This window comes from Quercus lobata, chromosome 4, assembly GCF_001633185.2.
Source record: "Quercus lobata isolate SW786 chromosome 4, ValleyOak3.0 Primary Assembly, whole genome shotgun sequence".
Classification (NCBI taxonomy): Eukaryota; Viridiplantae; Streptophyta; class Magnoliopsida; order Fagales; family Fagaceae; genus Quercus; species Quercus lobata.
In genome coordinates this window covers 14,810,695-14,834,873 of record NC_044907.1, presented here as the reverse complement: position 1 = coordinate 14,834,873, position 24,179 = coordinate 14,810,695, and the positions used below count along the sequence as shown (strand labels likewise).

The window sequence follows — 24,179 nt, the reverse complement described above, 5'->3', positions numbered from 1 at the left end:
GGCCTTGTACAATCTAGCCTGAATGTAGGGGCCAACTTCAGCAAAAAAAAAAAGAATGTAGGGGCCAACTTGATTAACTAGGACATAAAAATCTGACATTAATAAATAGATAAATAGAAATGCAACTTTACTTTATTATTATTTTTTAATGCTAAAGAAAAAAGGAAAGAAATTAGCTTTAGTTTTATCTTGAATACCTTCTAAACTTCAGCCTTAGCTTTACTCACAAACCAAAACGTGTAATAATTACCAATTTCAATATGTTTTTGATGATTGATTAATATAATGGGAAGAAGAAATTTGAATCCTGGATGTATTTGTTAGAAATACCAAAGGGTGCCAGTTAAGTTACAAAGCTCATGGCTACTAGTTAAAACAAAGTAATGAATAGAAAGCAAATTTATTTCTCTTCTAAGGGATACCATTCTTTTATGTCTTGCACACAAGGTGGATAGTCTCAGATACAATCCTTAAGGTTACAATACCTAACAAATCTGTTACAATACATGATGAATCTATTTCTAAGGAAATAACTTATATGTTACGTTATATGCAGCATACAAGATCATTTACATGTATCAGCAGATTTTTCACAAAATCATCTGCCAACAGTAACTACAGGTCCAGCATTCAGAGGAAGGAGGCTCCAATAAGAACCCTCATCATCAATACAACAACTATGCCACTTAATTCTATAAGAACCTACCGGAAAACTAGAAATATCAAGCAAGCAACTTGCAAATCCTTGGCCACTCTCATTTGGTTCAAAATGCACAAATGCATAAACAACCCCGTCCTCATTTTTATCATACTTCCTGCGCTTACTATTATTGATTCCTTTTGTATGTAAATTTGTCACATAACGAAATAACATTTCATTGATTTCCACCATATCATCATTTTCCCAAGCTCGACAGCCCCACTGCATTTTTTCCTTGTCTTCTTCACTTGGTCTGTGCTCCTGAAAGGATACTCTACAATAAAGAATGCAATATAACTTGGTCAGCCGAGATGGGAGATCTGGTGGCAAATTATTCAGTTGAAGACACAGGTTCAATGATAGATGGAAGCCTGGCAATACGGATATATTATCTGAGCTTTTAGTGTCTGAGTTGTGGGCAAAGAGCTTTGATCCAGTGCAAGGCCTGTCATGTAAAACTTACAAGCATTAAACTAGCAAAATCGAAAGCTTACATTACAAAAGGAACAAAAAGAATCTAAAGGAGAACCAAGATCTTTGTATTTGAGAGCCCTTGTATCATTTCACCCAAATAAAAACAGTAAATTTATTTTTTCAAAAAATTGAGAAAGAAAAAAAAATTCAAGTCATTCAAACCAATTATACATCCTAACAGTAATTTGTAGAACCAAAGTGACTCAAAGAGCACATCATAGTGTAAAAATGAAATTCCAAATGGTGAAACAAGCCACCAATTCCTAATATTTTGAAAGAAAAAGAAAGAGCTGCTGTTACATTGACACTCTGAACAGTACAAGTTGACTACTTTCTGGCCATAAAAAGTACTAAACAGGACAATCCATAGATTAGCCAGAAGATGCATGCAGTCGGGTAAGAAGAACCAAATTAAGTAATCTCATGTTTAAGAATCCTAGAGCAGTGAACCCCACCTACTGACGTAAAAGTTTCTTTCATTGATCTCTCATTCAGATCCTAATATATAATTTAAGTTTCTCATGCTTTGACGCACAAGATCTACCTAGGAAGAAATACTAGTAAATATGTTGTTTCATAACAGAAGAGCCTTAGCATTGGACCTTATACATAGATACTGAGTCATTCAGTTTAGATCGTTCTGTTTAATACTATATGCCATGCTATAAATCTTTAGCTCAGAGAATGGGGAAACTGCTCAACATACCTTACTTTAAAGAGATATTTGGGGGTCCGAAAAGAAATTTGTATCCATTTCATAATAATGTTCAAAAGAAGTTGTAAACCATCCTTGATAACTTCGGGTAACATGTCTTCATTGTGCTCTCTATTTGCCTCTTGCAAACCAACAACCCCAGAAACAGCATAACTACAAAGAGTAAGAATATCTTTTTCTTCACAACCAACTTTCAAAAGTTTATTTCTAGACTGCAAGTTGAAACAGTTCTTAAGCTGTCCACTGGCATGTAAACAGTTCTTAAGCTGTGCACTGACATATAAAATCTGGCAGAGATTCCTACTTGTCTCATGGTCTATATGCCACAAACGCCCAACTAAATTTTGTATTAACATTGCACGTGAACAGTATTCTGAGTTTTCTACACCACAACTTGTGACAGTTTCATAGGCAGCAAGATTTGGAACAAAAAGTATGAAACCAGTACTGAAGGCCAAGAGTGAACAACTTAGTGCAAGTGACGAAATGACTATTGAACTTTGGCTGTCTATACCAAGGGAAGATGTGGCTATTAAATCAAATTCTTTTGCTAGCTTCCTAAACTGACAAGATATTTGAATAAATTCTGCAAAAGATTTCAGGAACTCAATCTCTCCATTATTGCTAATCCTGTCCAAGCTAAACTGAATGGTTGCATGAATTCTTAGCAAATCCACCAAAGTTCTTAGAAGTTTAGCTCTTAGATACAAAAACCATCTCTGGAAATAAAATTCTTGACCTGATGAGACAGCACGTTCTAATGTTTCCCCTGCAGAGCAGATACCCCTATAAGCCCCAAGAAGCTCTTCACTGTAATTAGGCTCATTAGACCTTCCAGTTGTATCTCTGCTGATTTCACCTATATCATCACTAACAGGAAATTTATTCTTCTCTAACCATTCTACTAAAGTAGACCCCTGTTTTGGTAAAAGCAGTAGCTGGATTTTCCTCTCAGAATGAGCCAATTGAATTATAGATTTTAACCAGGAGTAGCAGATATCAGACTGAACCTTTGTTATTAACTGTTGAAATATGAAAGTGGCTGTGAACCATGCTCCCTGACATGCAGCATACATCCCAGCTCTGTAAGCAGGCCAGTTATACCTCTCTTTCAACATCTTATTTGCACACTCTAGGGTAAGAACTTCCTTCTCAATCAAGTGATAATTAACAGAGTTTCTATTAAGATCACAAGTTTCCTTACTTTCATTCACCAAAAAGCCCCAAATTATTTTACAGTGGAACAATAAAGAGAGGATTGTATGTATATAGCAATCAAATAAGCTGCACTGACACACACGCTCAACCAGAAGTTTTACTTTTTCAAATACTGTGGTTGTGGCAGTGCCAGCCTCAGTGAGAGTTTCAAGACAGGCAACAATAAATCTACATGCAGCCAATACAAGCTTTGACCTAATCACTCTGCTCTTTTCTCTTGTTAAGTCCAAGTCAGGACCCAGTCTATTTGAATGTCTTGTAGCCATGACGTGGTCATGCATATTTACAACATATTCAATAAATAAATAGATTTTATCCAGCACCAAAGGACCCTGATCTGGATGTTCTCCAACCAAAAGAAGAAGAAGGTTGAGCAGACTACAAACTCTTTGAAACACTTTGGAGGCAATCTGGCAAAGATCTATTAATGGCTTTACCAGCAAGGTCATCTGATCTATAACCAATGAGATCACCCTCGACAACAGAGAGGAACCAAACATACCAGATTCCATTTCCATTTTCCCCCCAAGCTTCCTTGATATATCTCCCAGAACATGAATCAAAAAGAAACCATTCAACGCAATTGGAGATTGGGAGAAATCTTCAGCAATGGTTAAAAGCTTAGTGAATTCAGGGGTGTCCAGACAAGGCAATTGAGGTGACATATAAGGAAGTATCTGCATATTGCCCAACAGTGGTCAAGAGATTGTAAATTTGACAATATTAAATCACAAGTTCATCGATATAAGTTCAGCTATTACCTTATGCAAAATCTGTAGAGCTTCACATTGCATGTTTGTTGGAAGTTCAGGATCATTTAATGTGCTGAATAATGCTTTGACTAGATCTGCACTAACAGGGAAATGGCACGGTCCTTTTATTAAAAGGAAGTGCAGGCATCTTAATACAGCAGCTTTCATATGCGTAGTTTTTTCTCCTCTAAGAAATGAGGAAAGAAGGTCCACCTGCATTATGATGTCAACAGTAAATTAGAAATAATCAATCCCAGATGCAGTTAAAAACTCACTCTCTCTCTCTCTCAAAAAAGAAAAACAGAATTTAATAACATTATAATCTTTGACCACTTATATGAACAAGCGGGTATTGCCAACTTAATCCTACCATACTTCACCCACATTATTTTTGAGCTTGTTGCCAGTTACAACCTCAAACTCATAATGGTATTCACTCTCTCTCTCTCTCTCTCTCAAAAGAAAAACAGAATTTAATAACATCATAATCTTTGACCACTTATATGAACAAGCGGGTATTGCCAACTTAATCCTACCATACTTCACCCACATTATTTTTGAGCTTGTTGCCAGTTACAACCTCAAACTCATAATGGTATTCACTCCAGATAAGAATAGGCTCAATTTATAAGCATATCTCTTGTGAAGGGCTGATGTAGGAAGTCTACGGACATACAAACATAGTGTATATATAGACATATATAAATATATATTGGAAAGTTTTTTCAGCATCAAGAGAAAGTGGACAAGCTGATCTGTGCATATAGGAATCCTGCCTCTCCAACAACAACACACAACAGATGCCATAAGATGTTGGGAAAGGTACCTGTTCAGAAATAAGAACTGTTGATTTGAAAGAAAGTTTTGAGAGTGAAACCAGCAAAGCGACCAAAAAATCCTCTTCTGTAGAGTCCAACACCAACTTTAGACCTGTCTGCAACATATGAATTATCAGTATCATTCTAACCCTGTACACAAGCCAAAAATATGATTCCACTTAAATCAGGGAAAAAAAACCGCACAATAGATGACTTTGTGTATGAAATTAAAGAGGTATTACATGCTTCTATAAGTTCATGATTTCACCTATTATATGTCGGTTCTACAAAACACTAGTTAGGATAAAGGTTAAATGATTATTGCTTCCACTAGTTTTGACTATCCATGTACTCCAAAGCAACTCCTTTTTATAGAAACTCATGTCTAGTATGTGTTGCTCTCACAACCACTGAACTGCTACTTTGGAAGTCAGATAAGAGAAAAGAAACAGCATGCTTATGGTCAGCTAGCCCAAATCTTTGTTCCAGACAAGTGCTCAAGTTTTTCCAGACATCACATAACACCATGACTTTTGGATGAAAATCAAGAGAATTAAGAAAGATAATATCTATCATAAAGCAAAAGATATACACAGACAAATATATATCATTATGCAGCAGACACACAGATAAATATCTATCATAATGCAAAAGACACACACAGACACACATCGCACTTGGTTGTGAATAATTTCTTAAAATTTCAGTTGAAGGCTTGAAGCACAACTAAATATAAATTTGTCAAAACCCAAAATACCATCCCATCGCATGTAATATGATCATATCATATGTTACTTGACTTAATCCTCAAAATGGCCTTTTATCATCGCCTAGTTCTTTTGTTGCAAAAGGGGAAAAAAAAGAGTAGCATGGCATCTCACATAGAAACTAAATCTATACGTTTATGCAGATTTCCATGTGTATAGTTTTCTTTTTTAGTCAGTGATTTCCATGTGTATTTGAAACTGAAACAAAAACAGAAGAGAACCAGAACCTGGTAAGCTCTATTTGTAACTGAATATGAGCACCCAATTTTTGCAAGAACTCGTGCCCCAGCTAACCTTACAGCAGGTGATGTTTCAGATAAAGTCAACATATTAACCAGCATCTCCAGTACAGTACAAGCAAAATCATCTGATAACTCAGAAAAGCAACCAGCAGCAAATAATGATGCTTTTACCTGTAGAAACCAAATAAAATGCTTTCAGATTCCAGACAAAATCCTGTAGATAATCAATTAAGAAATAGAACCAAGTACATTGTGAAAAGAGTGTCCAAGAAGAAGGGGGTGGTGGGCAAGGGAATAAAGTGCCCCTGAAAACTTGAAACCAAAGAATATAATTGTACATGTGTCAAAGATTTCATAAAATGATTTGACACACGTTCCATGATGAAGTTGTCCATATAAATTTCTAGAAACTTCTTATTGCTTCAGAGTTTATACATGTGTGGCAATCTTTTCCATGGGACCAGCAATGCAAACAATATGATCAACCCAACTATTAAGCCAACTAAAAAAACCCCCCTCTCCTCAATTTCTACTCAACAAAAAGCACTTTTATCATATACATATGTTGGTTAATTCTGCCTGCCTGAATTCACTGAAAATAAGTCAATATTGGCCTTCAGGTGCATTAACTCTCTTGTGAATGAACTTCAAATATTATGATTTGCTCTACAAAGAATGTAAAGTTGTAGACCTTGACAATGATGATGATGGTGGCGACAAAAAAAAATTAAGTTGCAGAAACAATACTGATGATGAAATCACAAATTTTAACACGCAAAAAATACTAATCTCACCTCCAAAACATGAGAAGAAACTAGACTGGAAAGAATCACGTATCTTATCTGAGCACTGTCTTTTGCAAAATCTGCCCAACAACCGAAGAGAGCTAAAGCCAATGCTCTTGACTCAACTTCCCCATTATCAAAAACATCCTTTACTCTTGTCAACAATTCTAGATGGTTGTGCAGCCTGGCCTTAGACAAAATCCCTTTCTTTCCTTTACTTTTATTCTTCTTGTCATGTTTTCTGTACTCAGATAAGAAAATCCTAACAATAGCAAGTTTAGAGTGTTTATCACCTAGCCTAAACGCATCAGCAAGCCTTAATAGGATGGTGTTCGCAAAAAGCCTATCCTCCCCTGGCACTAAGCCAAACATGTCATATACTGCCATACTTGGTTCAGGTTCTCTACTCCAATGCTCAAGCCTTGGCCCAATCTGTAATATAGCTTCAACAGGTTGACCTGAATTGTGACAAACAAACTGAAAAGTTATAGCAAAATAAAGCAATTTGGGTACACTTTTTTCTTAATTGGACATATGCACAAGTTTGAAGAATCCAGATCAGCATTGACACAAAAGAATAATAATAATAAGAGCTGAGAATTATCTGTAAAAAAGAAAATAGAATGAGGTCTAACCAGGTTTTCTGGAGCGGAGGGCCTTCTCCAGCTCAATACTCCATTCCATAGCACAGGCAGTAGAATTTCTCTCCATTACCACTTCTTCCCAAATCCCTCTTGCCACCTGAATTGAGAAACTTACCTATCTTAGTTGACATAAAAATAAAAACGATGTACCACTGGTACTGGTAGGAACACAAGTAGAAAGCAATGTATTAGGATCCTCTCCATTTGAAATAAATCCAATTCATGGTTCAAATTAAATATTACAAATCTAAAGGTGTATCCAGTGTCACAATTTTAAATGAAATGGCACTGTGTACGCTGTCAGATCCAAGAATTCCGAAAACAATAGGGGAACTAGAGGAACAGTTTACAAACCATAGGCTTCACTTCACAACCTAGGGTTGCTTGGCATCACCAGCAAGCCATAGGAACAAACTCGATCCGGTAATTTTTTTTTAATGTAAGTTGTGAAACTGAATTCTTGATTAAGAAAGAGTTTCTCTCTATCTAGTGCATTTGGTTTAGCTTTTTTTGGAGCTTATTTAGGTTATCTATTTATGCACAACATTTTAAAGCCTCACTTTTGTTGTTGTTGTTATAACTTTACTTATATCCACTTTCAGCAAATAAGCCAATCCAAACGCATATAGCAAGGCCGAAGAAGGATTTTTGTAAATTAAATCAAGCAATAAGTGGCTCAATATTACTTTCACAAACTTATCAAAAGTAAAGAATGCTAGGAATTCTTTTAAATGTTCAGTGTTCCCAAATGGAATCCAAAATAGATCAACAACTTAGCAGATTGTGAATACCTAACAGTCTAACACCCCTTCTGCCATAATACTTTCAACGCATCAAGTCCTCCAATTTATCAACAAAACCTCAATATAACCATCAATTGTAGGTTTTTTGCTTAATGTAGGGGAACCTCTCCGCATAATTGACCCCACCCATCAAAACCAATTGTCGGCTAATCCAAGGGTGTTCACCCCTTACGCGCTAAGCAGTTTACACGCAAAAGCTTATATTTGTAAGCGTCAAATGACAAATCGAAATAAAAACTCAATGTAGGGAACTTTTCTAAATAAGAGCTCTCTAGACTCGCCTCTAGCTAGTAAAACTACTAAAACCTATGCATAATTGATCCCACCTGCCAAAACCAGTTGTCCGGTAATCCAAAGGCACTAACCCCTGATGGGCTACGTAGATTTATGCTCATTCCCTAAGCAAAAGCTTATATTTGTAACAATCAAATGATAAATCAAAATAAAAGTTCAATTTTTGAAAATCACTTGTGTGTGTGTTTTAATGTGGGTTATTGCTGAAAGCTTATATTTGATGTAAATTGACTAAAGTATAGTTGAAAACCATAGTTATGCCTAGAAAAAAGTGAGGCTTTAAAGAAACTGTACCTAAACAAATATGCTATTTACTAAAAAGAAAAAGGTTGTTGCAAACAGACAAGCAAGAGGAGAGAGCGTGTGTACTTACCGGCAAGAAAGAGAGGCAGACGAGGACGAGGTTACCGGTCGGCGGCGGAGGCAAATAGAGAGAGATTGAACATCGACCAAGTTTTCATCTTTGTTTGGGCAGTCGATGTTTTGTTATTTAGCATCCAAGGTACTACCTCTGTCCTTCTAACTAGACTCTGTTGGTCACCACCAAGAAGAAGTTGAAAGAAAATAACCTATGAATAATGAATATGCTAACCCGCGAAAGTTTAAGGAAAAAAAAAAATGGTTTTATTTTCGAAGTCAAAATTTGGGCTTATTTTTATTTTGACATTTTAACTTTTAAGATTTTCACATCTTTACGATCCGTTTGGATTGAACTTATTGTTACTGAAACTAAAAACTGAATTTAAAACACTGTAACAAAATAATTTTTAAATGTGTAAATAGTACCGTGAGATCCATTTTTAATATTTTTTAATATATAAACAGTGTATGTACAGTACATGAATAGTACATACACTATTCATAACAGTATATTTTGTCCCTCAAAGTCAATAAATGCGGGCAAAAGAAAAGAAAAAAAAACAAAAGAAAAAGGAAAACGCAACACTAAAACGTGGACGCAGGATTCCTTGGAATCCAAACGCCCTCTTAATGTCACAAAGTTTCATTTTTAATGTTTGATTCCCCGTGTCAAACTTTTTCCCTTTTTTATTGGGCCTACAATAATGAAGTTCTTGCATCTTTTTATAAATAATTTAGAGTTTTTTTTTTTTTTTTTTTTTTTTTAAAGTAAGGGTATGGAAGTTGTTTCGAGTATCTAATTATTTTCTTGAGTGTATGCAATCTTCCTATCCTACACGTACTTGGTTATTTCAAAGATGAATCTCATTAGAGTGGTCTAAAGATGTTGGGAAAACGTTTTGAATTAGGATCTCATTGATATTATGAGCCCTTAGAAATCACTAAGCCAATATCTTGTAATTAAATTATTTAGAACTAGTATTCCATGAAATGGTTAAACATGAAGTACACTTAAGAGTTAGGTTACTAGTGAAAACAAATGGTTGATTCAATTTAATATTTAAAAAATAGATACCTCAATATTGTGTTTTTTAAGTAAAAAAAAAAGATGGACTAGATGGTCAATGCTGGTTCATAAATACAAAATTATGTTTGTATTCAACTTGTTTAATAGTCGAACTCAATTTGGACTTAAACTTAGTTTTTTGCTAAAAAGACGAGCATATATATAAGTTCGTAAATTTATTTTAAATTGTTCAAAAACAACTTAATTTATTTACAACTCTATTAATCTTTCACAAGAATAGGTGATTGCGTGTAACTTATCAATTATAATGAAACAATTATTAGCACACATTGAAGATTAGCAAACATTTATAATAAAGTTTTTTATTTTCAAATAAATACACCAACTTTTGGGTTGTTGCATTTATTAAGTACTTAAATTAGGATACCTTATTTAGATAATAATTTAAATAATAAAACTTAGATTTGGGCCAAATCCAATAAAATGTGTTGGGCCCCTTATTTGGATAGTTTAACAGGATAAAGATTTGGATTTGGACCAAGCCCATTATCTGGATAACCTAAAGAATAAAGATTTGGATTTGGCCCAAATCCAATAAAATGTATTTGCCCAGCCAGATAAGTATGTGGATTTGGCCTAGTATTCATTATGCAGTGGTGGTGGACATGATACTGATAAGTGATAACCTCAAATTTTAGTAAAATTCTTAGACATTCTACAAGTACAGTGAAATGGTGCTCCTGCTTTCTACATTCGGATGAGGTTTAGGTCCAGTTCATGTAGTGTATTGAATCCGTTAAGATCGCGACATATATTTAAAAGTAGACACATATTATAATCTCAATAGATCCAGTGTAACTGGACATTAGACCTAAACCTTACCCTTTACATTCATAGTAGATCCTACTATAAATTTAATAAACAAACTTTACCATGAATGTGAAAGGAGGGAATACTATCCTTTGTGCTCCGTGAGTAACTAAGAATTATGTCAAATTTTATTATATTTAAAATAAAAAACAGAGCCAAGTTCGGATCCGGGTCAAGAACCCAACCCAAAAACCCAAAACCCAAACTCAAAAGAGGTTGCGTATTCTAACACACAGGTGAGCTGTGAGCATCGAAGCTCTGAAAGTGAAAACCCAAACTCTCTCTCTCTCTCTCTCATCACCTAAACGCAAAAACCCCTCTCGCACTTTGCACTCATATGCGTCTTCGATCTCAACTGTAAGCAAATATTCATAAACCTTTTTTTTTTTTTTAAATCTTTCTCAGTAAAATTCCAATCTAATCTTCCTTTTTACTGTTTCACGATTCCCTTCTCAGATTGATAGCATCATTTTATATATATTTCCATTTCCTTATATTCTTTGTTCTGTGTTTGGTTACTCAGAAAAAAAAAATGATTGAAACAATAAAGAAAACTCAACGAATTTTGCTCTTATTGTTAATAGCTTCATATTCCTTATTATTATTCTTTTTTGTTTCATGGAAATTCAATGAGCTTAAATAAACTTAATAGTTAGAATTTATTTATTTATTTATTTTTGTATTAGAATCCAATTTTTGTCTACGTGTTTCACGTATTTAGGAGTGAATTTTTTTTTTTTGGGCATTTTTCTGAGTAGCCAAACAGTGGAGTGCTGGAGAAATGGTATTACTACTAGTGGAAAATTTTTAGTCTCTATTTGGTTGCTTAGAAAGCTGAGGAAATTCGAAAGGAAATGAAAGTTTTGATCTTATTTTTATTTTATTTTTTATGTTATATGTTTTGTTCTGCTATGTATTAGTTAAAAAGATGAGGAATCTTTAAAATTTTAGTTTCTTGAAATTAATTTTGACCGTGATTATATGTGTGCAACGTTTTTTGGGTGAAATTTGGTGAGAATCATGGCGGACATGCATGATTTTTATGTTGTTGGATAATTTGGTAGTGGCATATTTTTAGTCTCTGTTTGGTTGCTTAGAAAACTGAGGAAATTCGAAAGGAAATAAAGTTTTGATATTTTTATGCTATGTGCTCTGTTCTGCTATGTATTAGTTTAAAAAGCTGAGGAATCTATGAAATTTTAGTTTCTTCAAAATTAAAATATCAGGAGTGGAATTTTTTTTTTCCTTGCATTTTCCGAGTAGCCAAACAGTAGAGTGCTGGAGAAATGGTATTAGTGGCAAATTTTTTGTCTCTGTTTGGTTGCTTAGAAAGCTGAGGAAATTTGAGAGGAATTTTGATATTTTTATGTTATGTGCTTTGTTCTGCTATTTATTAGTTTAAAAAGCTGAGGAGTCTGTGAAATTTTTGTTTCTTTAAATTGAATTTTGACTGTGATTATATTTGCAATGTTTTTTAGGTGAAATTTGGTGAGCATAATGCCGGGCGTGCATGATTTTTATGTTTTTGGATAATTTGGTAGTGGAAAATTTTCAGTCTCTATTTGGTTGCTTAGAAAGCTGAGGGAATTCGAAAGGAAATGAAAATTTTGATCTTTTTATGTTATATATGCTTTATTCTGCTATGTATTAGTTTAAAAAGCTGCGGAATTTGTGAAATTTGAGTTTCTTTAAAGTTAAAATTTCGACTGTGATTGTTATATGTGCGCAACGGTTTTTGGGTGAAATTTGGTGACAATCATGCCGGACTTGCATGATTTTTATGTTGTTGGATAATTTGGTAGTGGCAAATTTGTAGTCCTTGTTTGGTTGCTTAGAAAACTGAGGAAACTCAAAAGGAAATGAAAGTTTTGATATTTTTATGTTATATGCTTTGTTCTGCTATGTATTAAATTTAAGATGCTGAGGAATCTGTGAAATTTTAGTTTCTTAAAATTAAAATTTTGACTGTGATTATATGTGTGCAATGTTTTTTTAGGTGAAATTTCATGACGATCATGCCGGATGTGCATAATTTTATGTTGTTGGATAATTTGTAGTGGCAAATTTGTAGTCTCTGTTTTTGTTCCTTAGAAAACTAAGGAAATTTTAAAGGAAATGAAAGTTTTGATATTTTTATGTTATGTGCTTTGTTCTGCTATGTATTAGTTTAAAAAGCTGAAGAATTTTGACTGTGATTATGTGTGTCCAATGTTTTTTAGGTGAAATTTGGTGACAATCATGCCGGACGTGCAGGTCCTTGTGAATGATTTCATTAACAAGCTTAGAAAGCGGTAACATTTTTCAGCACTGTTTTGTATGGCTGCACATATGGTATATGAAGGCTGTGATTAAGAGTATATGTTTGTGTGTTTATGTTTTGATATATTTTGGGTGGCAGTAAAATTGAGGGCTCGCAGGCCACATCAAGGCAGACGGCTGAACTGCTTCGGTCGGTAATTTCACAGACACGAGTGCCCTACACAAACCAGGCTGGAGCTTTGATTGATGCTGTTAGGGCAGTTGGGGAGCAGCTGATTGCTGCAAATCCTGTTGGTATGTGTATGAATTAAATTGCTAATCATGAGTCATGACTAGAAAATTTTCAGTAGTATGTGTTCTTGAGGGGATTGTTTCAGCTTGGTTTGGTATTAGGGTAGTTTCTATTGCTTATTTTGCTTTTAAAAAATAAAAAAAGGCTTGGCAAAAGTATAGTTGTAGCTAGAAAAAATTGAGGCTTTAGAAAACTGTAAATAAGCCAAAAGAGAAGCCAAAGCATCATGTTGGGTGAATATCTATATATAACTAAAGTTATATTAGAATTTTATTTTCTTATTCTTATCATAGGCCCTGTAGTTCTTAAGTTTCATGACTGAATCAACTTTAAAAGGAATTGGTAATTTGAACTCCCAGTGGTCTACCAGACGATTTTATAGCAGTGTATGGGCTTAGTATTTGTACAAAATTTTTTATCACAAGCATTACAAGTGAGGTTCCTTTTATTTATTTATTTGGGGGTGGGGGGGTAGTTGCATGGATGTGAGGACTTGTAATGGATGTGAGGACTTGTAGTGGATGCTTCAGAAAGGCAAATTATTATTATTATTATTTTTTTGTGGAAGTAATATATTGATTTTCTTCTTAGCCAAGAACCTTGTATAGCTCAACTAGCTTCTCCTAGTGTTCCCAAAGGAGATGTCCAAGATTCCAATCCCATCCCCCAACTATTGAATTATCATAGATTATTTTATTTTATTTTTTGTGTGTGTTTGTTTTGTAGTTGTAAACATGCATGTGATAGCTAAATTTTAGTTAATTGTAGTTGTAATCATGGATGCCTTCTGAAATCAGTCAAAGCTTAATTTTTCTTAGTTTACCCTCAATCAAGCATGTTTGCAAAAATTTAATGAATCATGTATCACAATGTTTTCCATTAAGAGAAATGTGCAAAATAAACACTGCTTTTTACATTGCTCACCCAAGAGGATGAGTATTTCGTTTGTGAAGCTCTGTTAGTAATTTGCATGCTAGCTGCCTATTGATTTGTAGATGCATGAGTTGTGAAAAGGTACAAGTCCTTCAGTTTTTGTTGTGATGGGAGGAACATATGATTCTGTAATTACTGCTGCCACTATATTCTTTATTATTATTTATTTTGTAGTTGTAATTTTATTATTTAGTTTAGGCCAACAGTCAAGAATATGCTAGGAGCCTTATTTTTATTTTTATTTCCTTATTGGTTTAGGGTTTTTATGTGAATTAGGTTTTGAGCCCTATATAAAGATAGATCATATGGCTTTTCACCACTGAGTGATATTCTAGAGTTCTTATTTGGAGGCTAATTGCCCTTGAAGTAATTATTTGGAGTCCTGAGCCCTTGAAGCTGTAACTCTTGTATCAATCCCTTCCTTCTTTATTTTTTGTTTATTTGATATGAAGGGTTCATATAGTGTTGCTCTGAGAAACTTGTTGTCTGATATCTCAAGTTGAATCTTCTTGGATATGACCCAGAGGATTGTTCCCTGTATAAAAATAAATAGACACTGTTGTTCACTTGGAAAATATCAATGATCTCCACATTGATTCTTATGCATGTGCACGTAAGCTATTTTCTCTGTTCTTTTCATTTTTTGGCATCTGTTAGGCTATAATGTTGTCATGTACAACATCAAATTTACAGAATGTATAGAGTGCGCTCTGATGCTAGGCATTTTCTCTAATGCTGAATCACAAAAAAGTATTTTATTGATCGCTGTTGTATGTGCAAGAATGTTACACAACCTTTTGCTGTGCCTGTTACAAGAGAACTATGGCCTCTATCTGTCTATCTACTCTCTCTCTCCAGAAAAAGTTATATATTTCTCTGAATTTATATGTAGTTTTGTGTTTTTTTCCCTTTTTCTCAGATTATGAACTCCAGCATGTTATATAAAAGGGCATGTTTATACTTTATATGGGCCGAATATCTTTGCTTGATTCTTCAATATTGATGATGGATATTTTCTAATCACATTACTATGATGGTTATCATGAAGGATGACTTGTAATTTTTAGGTTACTTATATGGAAAAGTAAGACTTATAGTTGTTTTCTTAATTGAAGAGCTTGCCGTCGGTAATATTGTGAGGCGCGTTTTGCACATTATTAGGGAGGAGGATCTGTCTCTTGCAACGGCTGCTGTTGCTGGTTTGGGTTTATCAAGTGTTAGTGATGATGAAGATGATGCTGAGCGGGATAATCATCCAGTTCTATCAGCTGCTGTTGTCGCTGCGGCTGCAAGAAGCACTTTGCGTCCACCTTCCTTGCAAACTCTTCTTGAGGATGTGCCTGACTCGGGTGCTGTTCCTCACACTTCTTCATCTGGGGGTGATTCTGAAGGAAAAAGCAAGTGTGAGCTCCATAATTTTATTTGTATTCATCGTTGTTGTTGTAGTAGTGTTGTTATTATTGTTATTTTTCTTTAGTTATGCTTGTCTTTAAATGCTTCTATCCTCACATATTATATTTCTGTTTAGTCAATCTAGAATATGGTTGAAAATGAACTAAGCTATTTATGAACAATTCAGGATTGGCTTTAGAACAAGCTAGTTCATGTTAGTTTTTTTAGCAAATGGGCCAAGCTTAAGCACAAGTTTAGGCTCAACAATTAAATGAGCCAAGCTTAAACTTAAAATTGTGTTTGTGAAAAAACTTGTGAGTATAAGGCTCGATTTGAGCATATATAACTTATATGTTTATATGCTTATTTAATATTATATAGACTTGGGATTGAGTTGTGTAAGTCAGTAAATAAGTTCATTAGATATCAAATTATTATTTGTAATTTAGTGATAATATAAATAGTCCATTTTGTATATAATTTTTAACATTACACTGTTTGTAAATCTAAGTTTGGTAAGTTCATAAACAAACATCATTCTATCTAATTAACTCAAATAATATAATTGTTATTGAATGTGATTGTTTGCATAATAAATTGCAAACGGATGAGTTTTTGAGGTTGATAAATTATTTTCCTTGGCAGCTGCTGATAAAAGTTCCAGAAGTCGGAAGCTGAAACATGATGTCATTGAAGCGTTAAATGAACTCATTCAAGATATTACCACTTGCCATGAATTGATTGCCGAGCAAGCAGTAGAGCACATTCATCAAAAGTAATATTTTTAACTAGTAATATTAACTTTAATTTGCCTCTAGAAAAGACCTTTTATTTTTGGGCCACACCTCTCCCCTTAAGAAAATGGTGGAAGGTAAGGTGTAAACTAATTAAAAAAACATACTTTTTTTTGCTTTGGCATCATGTAATCATACATAAGCAAATAATTATGTGGGTGGTCTGAAAATTGTTTGAATTGATCAATATAATTTTGAGCTGACAATGTGTTATCTATAAAAAAAAAAAGAAAAGAGCTGACAGTACCTGCAATTTTACTTTTTTGTGCTTATAAAGTTTGTATGCATCCTCAAATTTCTTTGACGGTTGATTTTTTTGTAATTTTCAACAGTCTGTGGTGGCTTATATGTTTTGTTTGTGGTCCTAGGATATGGCTTGTAAAGTTTCTATGATTTATATTGAGGTGAAAGAGCTGAAGATTTAGAGGTGGCGTTATAAGAAAACTTGGTGTTAGGGATGGAATGTTAACAAAGACAAGAGTATTCAAAATCAAATTTCTTTGAGAATAACCGTTTATGTGTTTTTATTTATTTATTATTTTTATATATATATATATTTATATTATTTATTTGTTTATTTTTGAAGAGTTATGGTTGAGGTTGTTATGCATGAAATGATTCATTTGTTTGCCAAAAATCTTCCTTTATTGCTATGATTTATATTGTGAAAAGAATTGTTTTTATTTTATTTTATCTTATTTTTTTGTTGAAATGGAGTATGGAATGCTGTAGACTAGAAGCTGAATTCCACATAATATGCAGTCTGACATGGCTGAAACTGTGGATTTGATAGGGAATCCATATTTTCCTTTAAATTTGAACTTGCAGTAAAAGCACTAATGTTGAAAATTAATTGACTTCATTTTAGTGTTCAGCGGTGCTTCAATTTAGACTTTTTCTGAGATATTTATTAGGATGGCTAAGGGATATTCAAATCATGTTTGTTGTTCTTTTACTAATTTTTTAGATCTCTGTAATTTGAGATGTTATTTTTTTGGTGGGGCTCTTTTATACTCCCCATGTACTAGGGTTTGTCCAGTATTTCTTTTTAATACATAATTTTCTTACTTTAAAAAAAAAAGAAAACCCTTGATCTTGGTGTTAACTTAAGTCACAGGCATTATGTCCACCTTTTGAGAACCGACATAGGTTTTTGTTTAATTGGATGGCACGTGGCATGCCAAGCTGATCCACATAATAAAAATTTAAACAGTCTGATATTTGGCCATATTACACATTTCTCAGGATGAAGAAAGCTCTTCTGGATATGATCATCCCTTTGCATTGAGTTGTCTCCTCTCTATAGTGCTGCATGTGACTTTTATAAGATGATTCAGAACAGCTTACCATTTCTTATATGAAAAAGTTGTAATCCCTTAAACATCGTAATGGTTTTTCTGATGAGAATGGTGAATCACTGTCATTCCCTGGACCACATAGTTGCTTGCGTGATGCATAATTTGTATCTAAGTGACTGATTCATACAGGGAGTGCAGAAGCTGTTTGTGGATTAATATTCAATATGTCTTGAGATTTACCCCCCCACCACACACACTCACACACAAATGTTGCATCTTGGGATATGTTTCTGTCTATTAGGCTAAGAAATGTAATGTAAAATGTTAAAAAAAGAAATTCATGTGGTTTGCAGCTCAGCATTAGTAGCATTATTAATGTACTTTACCTAGGTTCAACAACTCCTTTATGCCATATTTTGTAATTTTTGAAAATGGTTGCTGCTTACATGATCTAGGGCAGGCATTAATATGATAAAGGTGAGAGGTATTAAGGTGTTGTCCAATTAGGGAAAATGGGAGAGTGCCTGCAATCTGTGGATTACATAATGTCAATCCACTGATTCAAGGTTAATCTTTTTCCAGATAACCTTTGCACAGATGAAGAGTGGGTTTGTCTCCCTATGTAGGTCAATTAGTGCACCTAGGTTGGGAATTATTTGTCTTATGTGGGCTAACTTGCCATTTGATAATTTCTTATCATTATTTATATTCGCCTTTTACTTGTTATTCCAGAAATACTTGTAAAGTACTTATACAGCTCCATGTAGTTATGTCTTTTTATTGTTGTTAATCAATCTGAAAATACAGTCTTATTCACATCAGCTTGTGTGATGTATAATTTTCTGTGGTTTTTATTTCTAGAACCTTTTTTTCTTATCTCTGAAACACTTCTAATTGCATATATATATATATATATATATATATTTTTTTTTTTTTCAGTGAGGTAATATTAACTTTAGGAAGTTCAAGAACAGTATTGGAATTTCTTTGTGCCGCAAAGGAGAAAAAGAGATCATTTCGGGTGTTTGTAGCAGAGGGTGCCCCAAGGTTTGTGCAACTGCATACTATTTTTAGGTGGTGTAATTATGATTTCCTCTCTCTAATGCCATTTATTATAAAATTAGGTATCAGGGACATCTTCTTGCAAAAGATTTGGTCACAAGAGGTTTACAAACTACACTAATTACTGATTCTGCAGTTTTTGCCATGATTTCCCGTGTGAACATGGTAAATTGATGGCCTTAAGCTTTTTTTTTTCCTTCTATTTGTTTTTTTCCTCAATTGGAACAGCATTTCGTGGATTGATTTTTGGCTTCAATGTTGTAACTCCTAAAGGTTATAGTTGGAGCACATGCTGTCATGGCCAATGGTGGGGTTATAGCACCTGTTGGGTTGAATATGGTTGCACTTGCAGCTCAAAGGCATGCTGTCCCTTTTGTTGTACTTGCTGGCAGTCACAAGGTAATTTGGTACAATAATAGAGGTTTTGATGATTGATAAGTAAACCAAGTCTCTTCTGGTACATTCCTAAATTTCTTGCTCGCTTCTTAGTTCTTATGCTTTGAAGTGACTAAAATTCTTTGCTTTACTGCAGCCATAATCTATGAAATGACTAAAATTCTTTGCTGCATAGAGTCTTAATGATTCCAAAACAATGACCATTTGAAATTAACCCAAATTTCCACTTTTGGGTTAATATGCACTTCGCTGATCAACCTGAAAGTGTGAAGTTATCAGTGATTCATTCTTCCGAAATCAACACCTTTTTTTTTTGGTAAATCAAATCAACTCATTTTTAGTTGCCTATTAATTTAAGTAACCAATTTTATTTGGGATTTCTGATGTCTGTAGAGAGTATTCTAAGCTGTTCAACTTTGTCTTGCATTTCTGGATCAAAGCAGGGAACAGATTTTGCGGGTTGTGAATAAACAAAATTAGAAATCTAAGTAGCCTAAGAATTTATTATGTAATGCGATAGAAATAGCCACAATTTGTAAATACTTTAGCTAAAATTTATTTTGATGGAGTTAATGAATAGTGAATACTGAAACGCATGTTTTGCTCTGGTTCCTGGCATGTTGATTACTAGCAAGTGGAAATGTTTAAGTTTTGTATCTCATTTCATAAAATTTTGAAATTATGGTTTTTTTTTTTGTTCCAATTATTGCTGTTGTACCTTCATGAAGTGCTGTTTCATCTACATTACAGTTGTGCCCTCTGTATCCACACAATCCTGAGGTCTTACTGAATGAGCTGAGATCCCCATCTGAGCTGCTGGATTTTGGAGAATTCTCAGATTGCATGGATTTTGGAACTGGCACTGCTTCCCCTCTTCTTCATGTGGTCAATCCAACATTTGATTATGTGCCACCAAAGCTCGTTAGTCTTTTTATTACTGACACGTAAGTTCAAGAAAATCTTTTGTAAATTTCAAGAAAGAAAAGATTTACCTGGGTTCCAAAATTATATATATTCTGGAGCTCATTTAGAAAACCTTTTCTGTGCCCCATTATGGAATGTTGGCTATCCTGTCCTTGTTCTTGTCTGGATGCAATCTTTTAGCTCACTTTTGTATGCTTTTAGTCTGGTTTTGAGAATTTTGAATACTTTCGTACCGATCTCGATATTTCAAATTCTTTTATCCTGTAACTGTTACAAGTAAATTACTCTTTACTTCCTTCACAGAGGGGGGCACAATCCATCATATGTGTATCGGCTGATTGCTGATTATTACTCTGCTGATGATTTGGTGGTGCAACAAAGACCTCCTACAGCAAGTTGAGTTTAGCTTTTTGGACATTTGTTGGGTAAGTTTTAAATTTTATATTCTACACTTGTTAATGGTTGTGCCTATATTCTAGTGTGTAAATGTATGTTTAACACGTATTTCATTGATGAAGCTAGAGCTTAACTTTTGAAATTGAAATGTCAGTGCAAGAAAAAGATGTATGTAAATATGTTCCATTTAGCACTTACACATATAGCAATTGTATCAAGTGGCTGGTATAACTTAAAAGAGCATGTGTGTAGTTTACCCATCATGGAATGGTACCTTATTGTATTCTATACTGAGTTTACTGGAGGCAGTAAAATAGATGCTTATACATATATAAAATCATCTTCCAATCTCTGTTGCATTATTGAGCTTATAAAGCTGCTGCTTACAAGTAAGAGATGTGCCCTGAGGACCTATTTTGAAGGAGGCTATGCTGAGTGCTGACTTTACATCAAATTGACAAAAAAACTGTAGGTTGCTGAACATCAGAAGATGATATTGAATAAATTGGACAGTTCCATCTGTTCTGGTTTGAGATGGATGTTGTTTCTAGCGATTTCCTTGTCTTCATGGTAAATCAGAGATCCTCTGTTTTTATGGAATAAGCCTGCAACTGAGCTACTTGCTCAATGCTTGGGTTCAAATCCCACTACATTCCTATTGCATTGAGGTTGTTCCTACCTTTGTAAGGTACACCCTTTTCATGGATGGCTTCTGGGGGTTGTAGGTAGAGTCCTCCTCCCCTCCCAAACAAACCTTTGGGAAGTTTACATTTTAAACCCTATAATTAGGGTGTGTAACAAATAAAAGCCCATTTCAAAAAGTAACAAATTATATTCTATAGTTTTAGAAGTAAAATTAGACAATGAGATTTCAAAAAGTAACAATTTAACCTGTTAGACTTATGGTTAAGTGATTAAATTCACAATTTCCTAATAGCTTAAGCTTTTGGGACAATCGGTAGTTTAACATGGTATCAAAACAGGAGATCCTGAGTTCGATCTCTGGCTTTACTCTACCTCCCATTTAAAATGTTAAATTCCCCCTTGTTGGACCCCCACTTATTAAGGGAAAGTTTCGGCCCACAAGTGAGGGGGAGTGTTACACTTATGGTTAAGTGATTAAATTCACTATTTCCTAATAGCTTAAGCTTTTGGGACAATCGGTAATTTAACATGTGTTAGACTTATGGTTAAGTGATTAAATTCACAATTTCCTAACAGTTTAAATTTTTGGGACAATCGGTAGTTTAACATAAACTCTTAGTCGATATTAAATCCCAAGCACAATGTCATGAGACTTAAATGGGGATAAAGTTTAATTTATTACTTTTTATTTTTTTGTAAGTTATAAAATTGTTATTTACGAAACTACATGGTTTAATTTATTACTTTTTAAAGCTATAGGATTTAATTTATGACACCCTTCAATTATAGAGATTAAAATGTAATTTTCCCAGAACCTTTTTACCCAGCCCATAAGATAAGGAATCTAGAACTGCAGATTTCTTGTTGGCATTGATCACTAACAAATTGCCCCTTGGCACTAGGCGTGTTCTTTGTGGTTTTGGGTGTGTGTGTACATATTGGATAGTGACCAACTGGACTTGTTAGACATTGAAAAAGCTACTATTGTTATCAAATCACTAACATGGTTGTAATGTATGCACAGCACAAGGTAACAAATATATTACTGAGTGCATGGACAGCATACATTGTGCTTGCAAGGTAGTTATTTCATTATAGGTATTAGATATGGATCTTGATAAGATCATATAGAATAGTAATATGAGGAAAAAACTAGACAAATAATGATTATTAGCTTCCTTGAAGGAAGCTTCCATTCCCGTTATTACAAAACCATTCCTTCAGAAATAGGTTGCCTATTGCCCATTTTCATTTAATCCTGGCCTCTGTATGGGAAGACAATACTTAATGAATATTAGCTTCCTCAAAAGAAGCTTCTACCCCCATGATTACAAAACCATTCCTTCAGAAACGCCCATAAAATGGGTTGCTTATCGCCTCTTTAAATACAATTCATTGCTGGCCTTGATATGGTCAACAGTATCTAAATCTGATGCTGCGTTATCATCAGGTATGAAGTTAGGAGGTTTTTATTCTTTGGTTCTTCAGCCTTGTTGGCTCAGTTTGATTTTTTATGGCATTTGGGTTAGCTCATTAACTGAAGTATGCAGTTGGGAGAGAATACATTTCGGTTTGCAATATTTTAGTACATTACAGTCTGTGCACTTGGCTATCCCAATCATCTGAATATGTAATGTTGTGTTGGATATTGCCATTACTAACGAACTCAATTATCGTTTGTTTTGTTTTGATTTCATTTTTCTCCCCATCCTTACTGGAATTCTGTACAAGAATCACTTGTTCAATTTTCAGGCGGCTCCATTTTTGTAATGACATTGCTTCTCAGATTCACATATTCATGCCTGGTGTTTAAATCATTATTATAGTCATGATTGGTGATTATTTTATTGACAGATCCCATGTTCATCTTTCAGATAATTCAGAAATATAGTTTGATAAGCAGTGGACATTGAGAAATGAAATTTAAATTGTACGGAATGTAGATCACATTTTAGTGCTGGAAGAGACTCGGAAAAAGTTGCAGTTTGGATGGATAAGAGCAGAATGAGAAATGTGACAAAATCAAGGGGGAAAAAAGGAATAGTGGTTTTCCTGGTTGTCAAGAGCTGTATTGGGGGAAACAGCTCCGCCAAAGGAAGATGATTTTTGTCATTGTGAGAGGGCAAGGGGCTGAGAATCTTGTAGCAAACTGTGGCATATAAATAGACAGTCAGCATTGTTGTATTGCATGTGTAGCTGAAAATCTTGTAGCAGTTTTGATCCTGGAACCAATCTCCTTACTTAAGGCTGTGTTATACTTCACATGAAAGCTTTAGATATTTCTTAAGATCAGTTTTGGTTGTTTCCAACCTAATTTTAGGAAGGAAAGAGTTTTTGGGAGATATAGATCTTAGGGAAATATTCATAACTAATATTTTTCATTTGTTAAAACGAGGCCTCTTCTTTTGTTCCCTTTTGTCAACATGGTTGTTAAAATCAAGATCCTAGTTGATGAAAGGGCTTTCTGGATCCTATCATATATTAAGATTAAGAATCATGAGATTTTACTTTTTATATAAAATCATTGATAATATGTGATCAAGAATTAATCAACTAAAAAAGTGATAAAATCTTCTTTAACAAAAAAAAAAAAAAAAAAAAAAAAAAAACATTCTTTTCCAATAGAAAATGAGAATGATAATGTACAATAACTCAACTTAAGCATCTTAACAATAGCATCAACAATACACTAGTTTTAATTTGGAAAGCTTGTATACAATTACCAAAAAGAGTGAATTGACCTTTTAATTTTTTTAGTATATTTTGATATTGATTTTTTACTAAATAAATCTACTACACTTCATACAGGTTTTGCCATTAGCTGCTTAATGTCTTCTTTCTATTATAGCTTGCACATGTAACTGTTAATGCATCTTACATTGTTCAACCACCAGTTGATGAAATATTCATTTCCAAGACAATTTGTATTGCTCGTCTCAATGCAAGAGCTTCTACAAAAATTGGAGAGCTGGTCTTTGTCCCCTTGCCCATGCTGTTATGCAATCTCCTCCATGAATTCGAGCTTTTAGTTTTAGGGTCGTCTATCATCAATCGCTATTTAGCCTATTTGAATGAATGGAAAGGAATAAAATAATAGAATAAAAATGATTTATAATAGACATTCATCAATTATGTTGTTTAGACGTTTAGTAGGAAGGAATAAAATGGATAAAATGAATGTTCGTTCCATTCCATTCCCTCTTAAGCATTCTTCCTAAAAGTGAGAGGAACAAAGGAACACTCAATCCTTATATTTAGTACGAATGAATGAAATGGTTAGAAAAGAAATATCAATTTATATGGATTTAAGAAAAGCAAT

The 24,179-nt window shown here is 34.0% G+C and overlaps 2 protein-coding genes across 5 annotated transcripts; one reads left to right on the top strand and one right to left on the bottom strand.

Annotated features, from left to right (window-relative positions):
- Window positions 1–381: 381 nt before the first annotated feature.
- On the bottom strand, window positions 382–8,767 carry LOC115987051. The gene is made up of 8 exons (XM_031110494.1): window positions 8,586–8,767; window positions 7,107–7,212; window positions 6,481–6,929; window positions 5,672–5,857; window positions 4,686–4,793; window positions 3,869–4,072; window positions 1,881–3,784; window positions 382–1,145 (listed from the first exon to the last, which is right to left on the bottom strand). Exons 2-8 carry the CDS (start codon window positions 7,180–7,182, stop codon window positions 599–601), a joined length of 3,474 nt encoding a protein of 1,157 aa, XP_030966354.1. The 5' UTR covers window positions 7,183–7,212; window positions 8,586–8,767; the 3' UTR covers window positions 382–598.
- A 1,917-nt stretch (window positions 8,768–10,684) lies between these two features.
- On the top strand, window positions 10,685–23,282 carry LOC115986780 (translation initiation factor eIF-2B subunit beta-like). 4 transcript variants are annotated; one of them, XM_031110081.1, is made up of 12 exons: window positions 10,686–10,826; window positions 11,948–11,957; window positions 12,689–12,760; window positions 12,868–13,022; window positions 15,069–15,356; window positions 15,991–16,120; window positions 18,377–18,484; window positions 18,562–18,664; window positions 18,773–18,898; window positions 19,646–19,839; window positions 20,123–20,244; window positions 22,735–23,282. In XM_031110081.1, exons 3-11 carry the CDS (start codon window positions 12,708–12,710, stop codon window positions 20,217–20,219), a joined length of 1,254 nt encoding a protein of 417 aa, XP_030965941.1. In that variant the 5' UTR covers window positions 10,686–10,826; window positions 11,948–11,957; window positions 12,689–12,707; the 3' UTR covers window positions 20,220–20,244; window positions 22,735–23,282. The 4 variants fall into 4 exon arrangements, with proteins under 4 accessions (XP_030965943.1, XP_030965941.1, XP_030965940.1 ...); XM_031110083.1 differs by lacking the exon at window positions 11,948–11,957 and having other exon boundaries at window positions 10,685–10,826; window positions 15,069–15,350; XM_031110080.1 differs by lacking the exon at window positions 11,948–11,957.
- Window positions 23,283–24,179: the final 897 nt, after the last annotated feature.

Excerpts from the sequence above, each read along its gene's own strand:
- LOC115986780 (XM_031110080.1), top strand. The coding sequence starts at position 12,708 with ATGCCGGACGTGCAGGTCCTTGTGAATGATTTCATTAACAAGCTTAGA. Across the intron at positions 15,357-15,990 it reads TTCTGAAGGAAAAAGCAAGT|CTGCTGATAAAAGTTCCAGA; the intron begins GTGAGCTCCATA and ends TTTCCTTGGCAG. Across the intron at positions 18,665-18,772 it reads TGATTTCCCGTGTGAACATG|GTTATAGTTGGAGCACATGC; the intron begins GTAAATTGATGG and ends TAACTCCTAAAG.
- LOC115987051 (XM_031110494.1), bottom strand. The coding sequence starts at position 7,182 with ATGGAGAGAAATTCTACTGCCTGTGCTATGGAATGGAGTATTGAGCTG. Across the intron at positions 5,858-6,480 it reads TTTCTTCTCATGTTTTGGAG|GTAAAAGCATCATTATTTGC; the intron begins GTGAGATTAGTA and ends TGGTTTCTACAG. Across the intron at positions 1,146-1,880 it reads AAATATCTCTTTAAAGTAAG|GCCTTGCACTGGATCAAAGC; the intron begins GTATGTTGAGCA and ends TTTACATGACAG.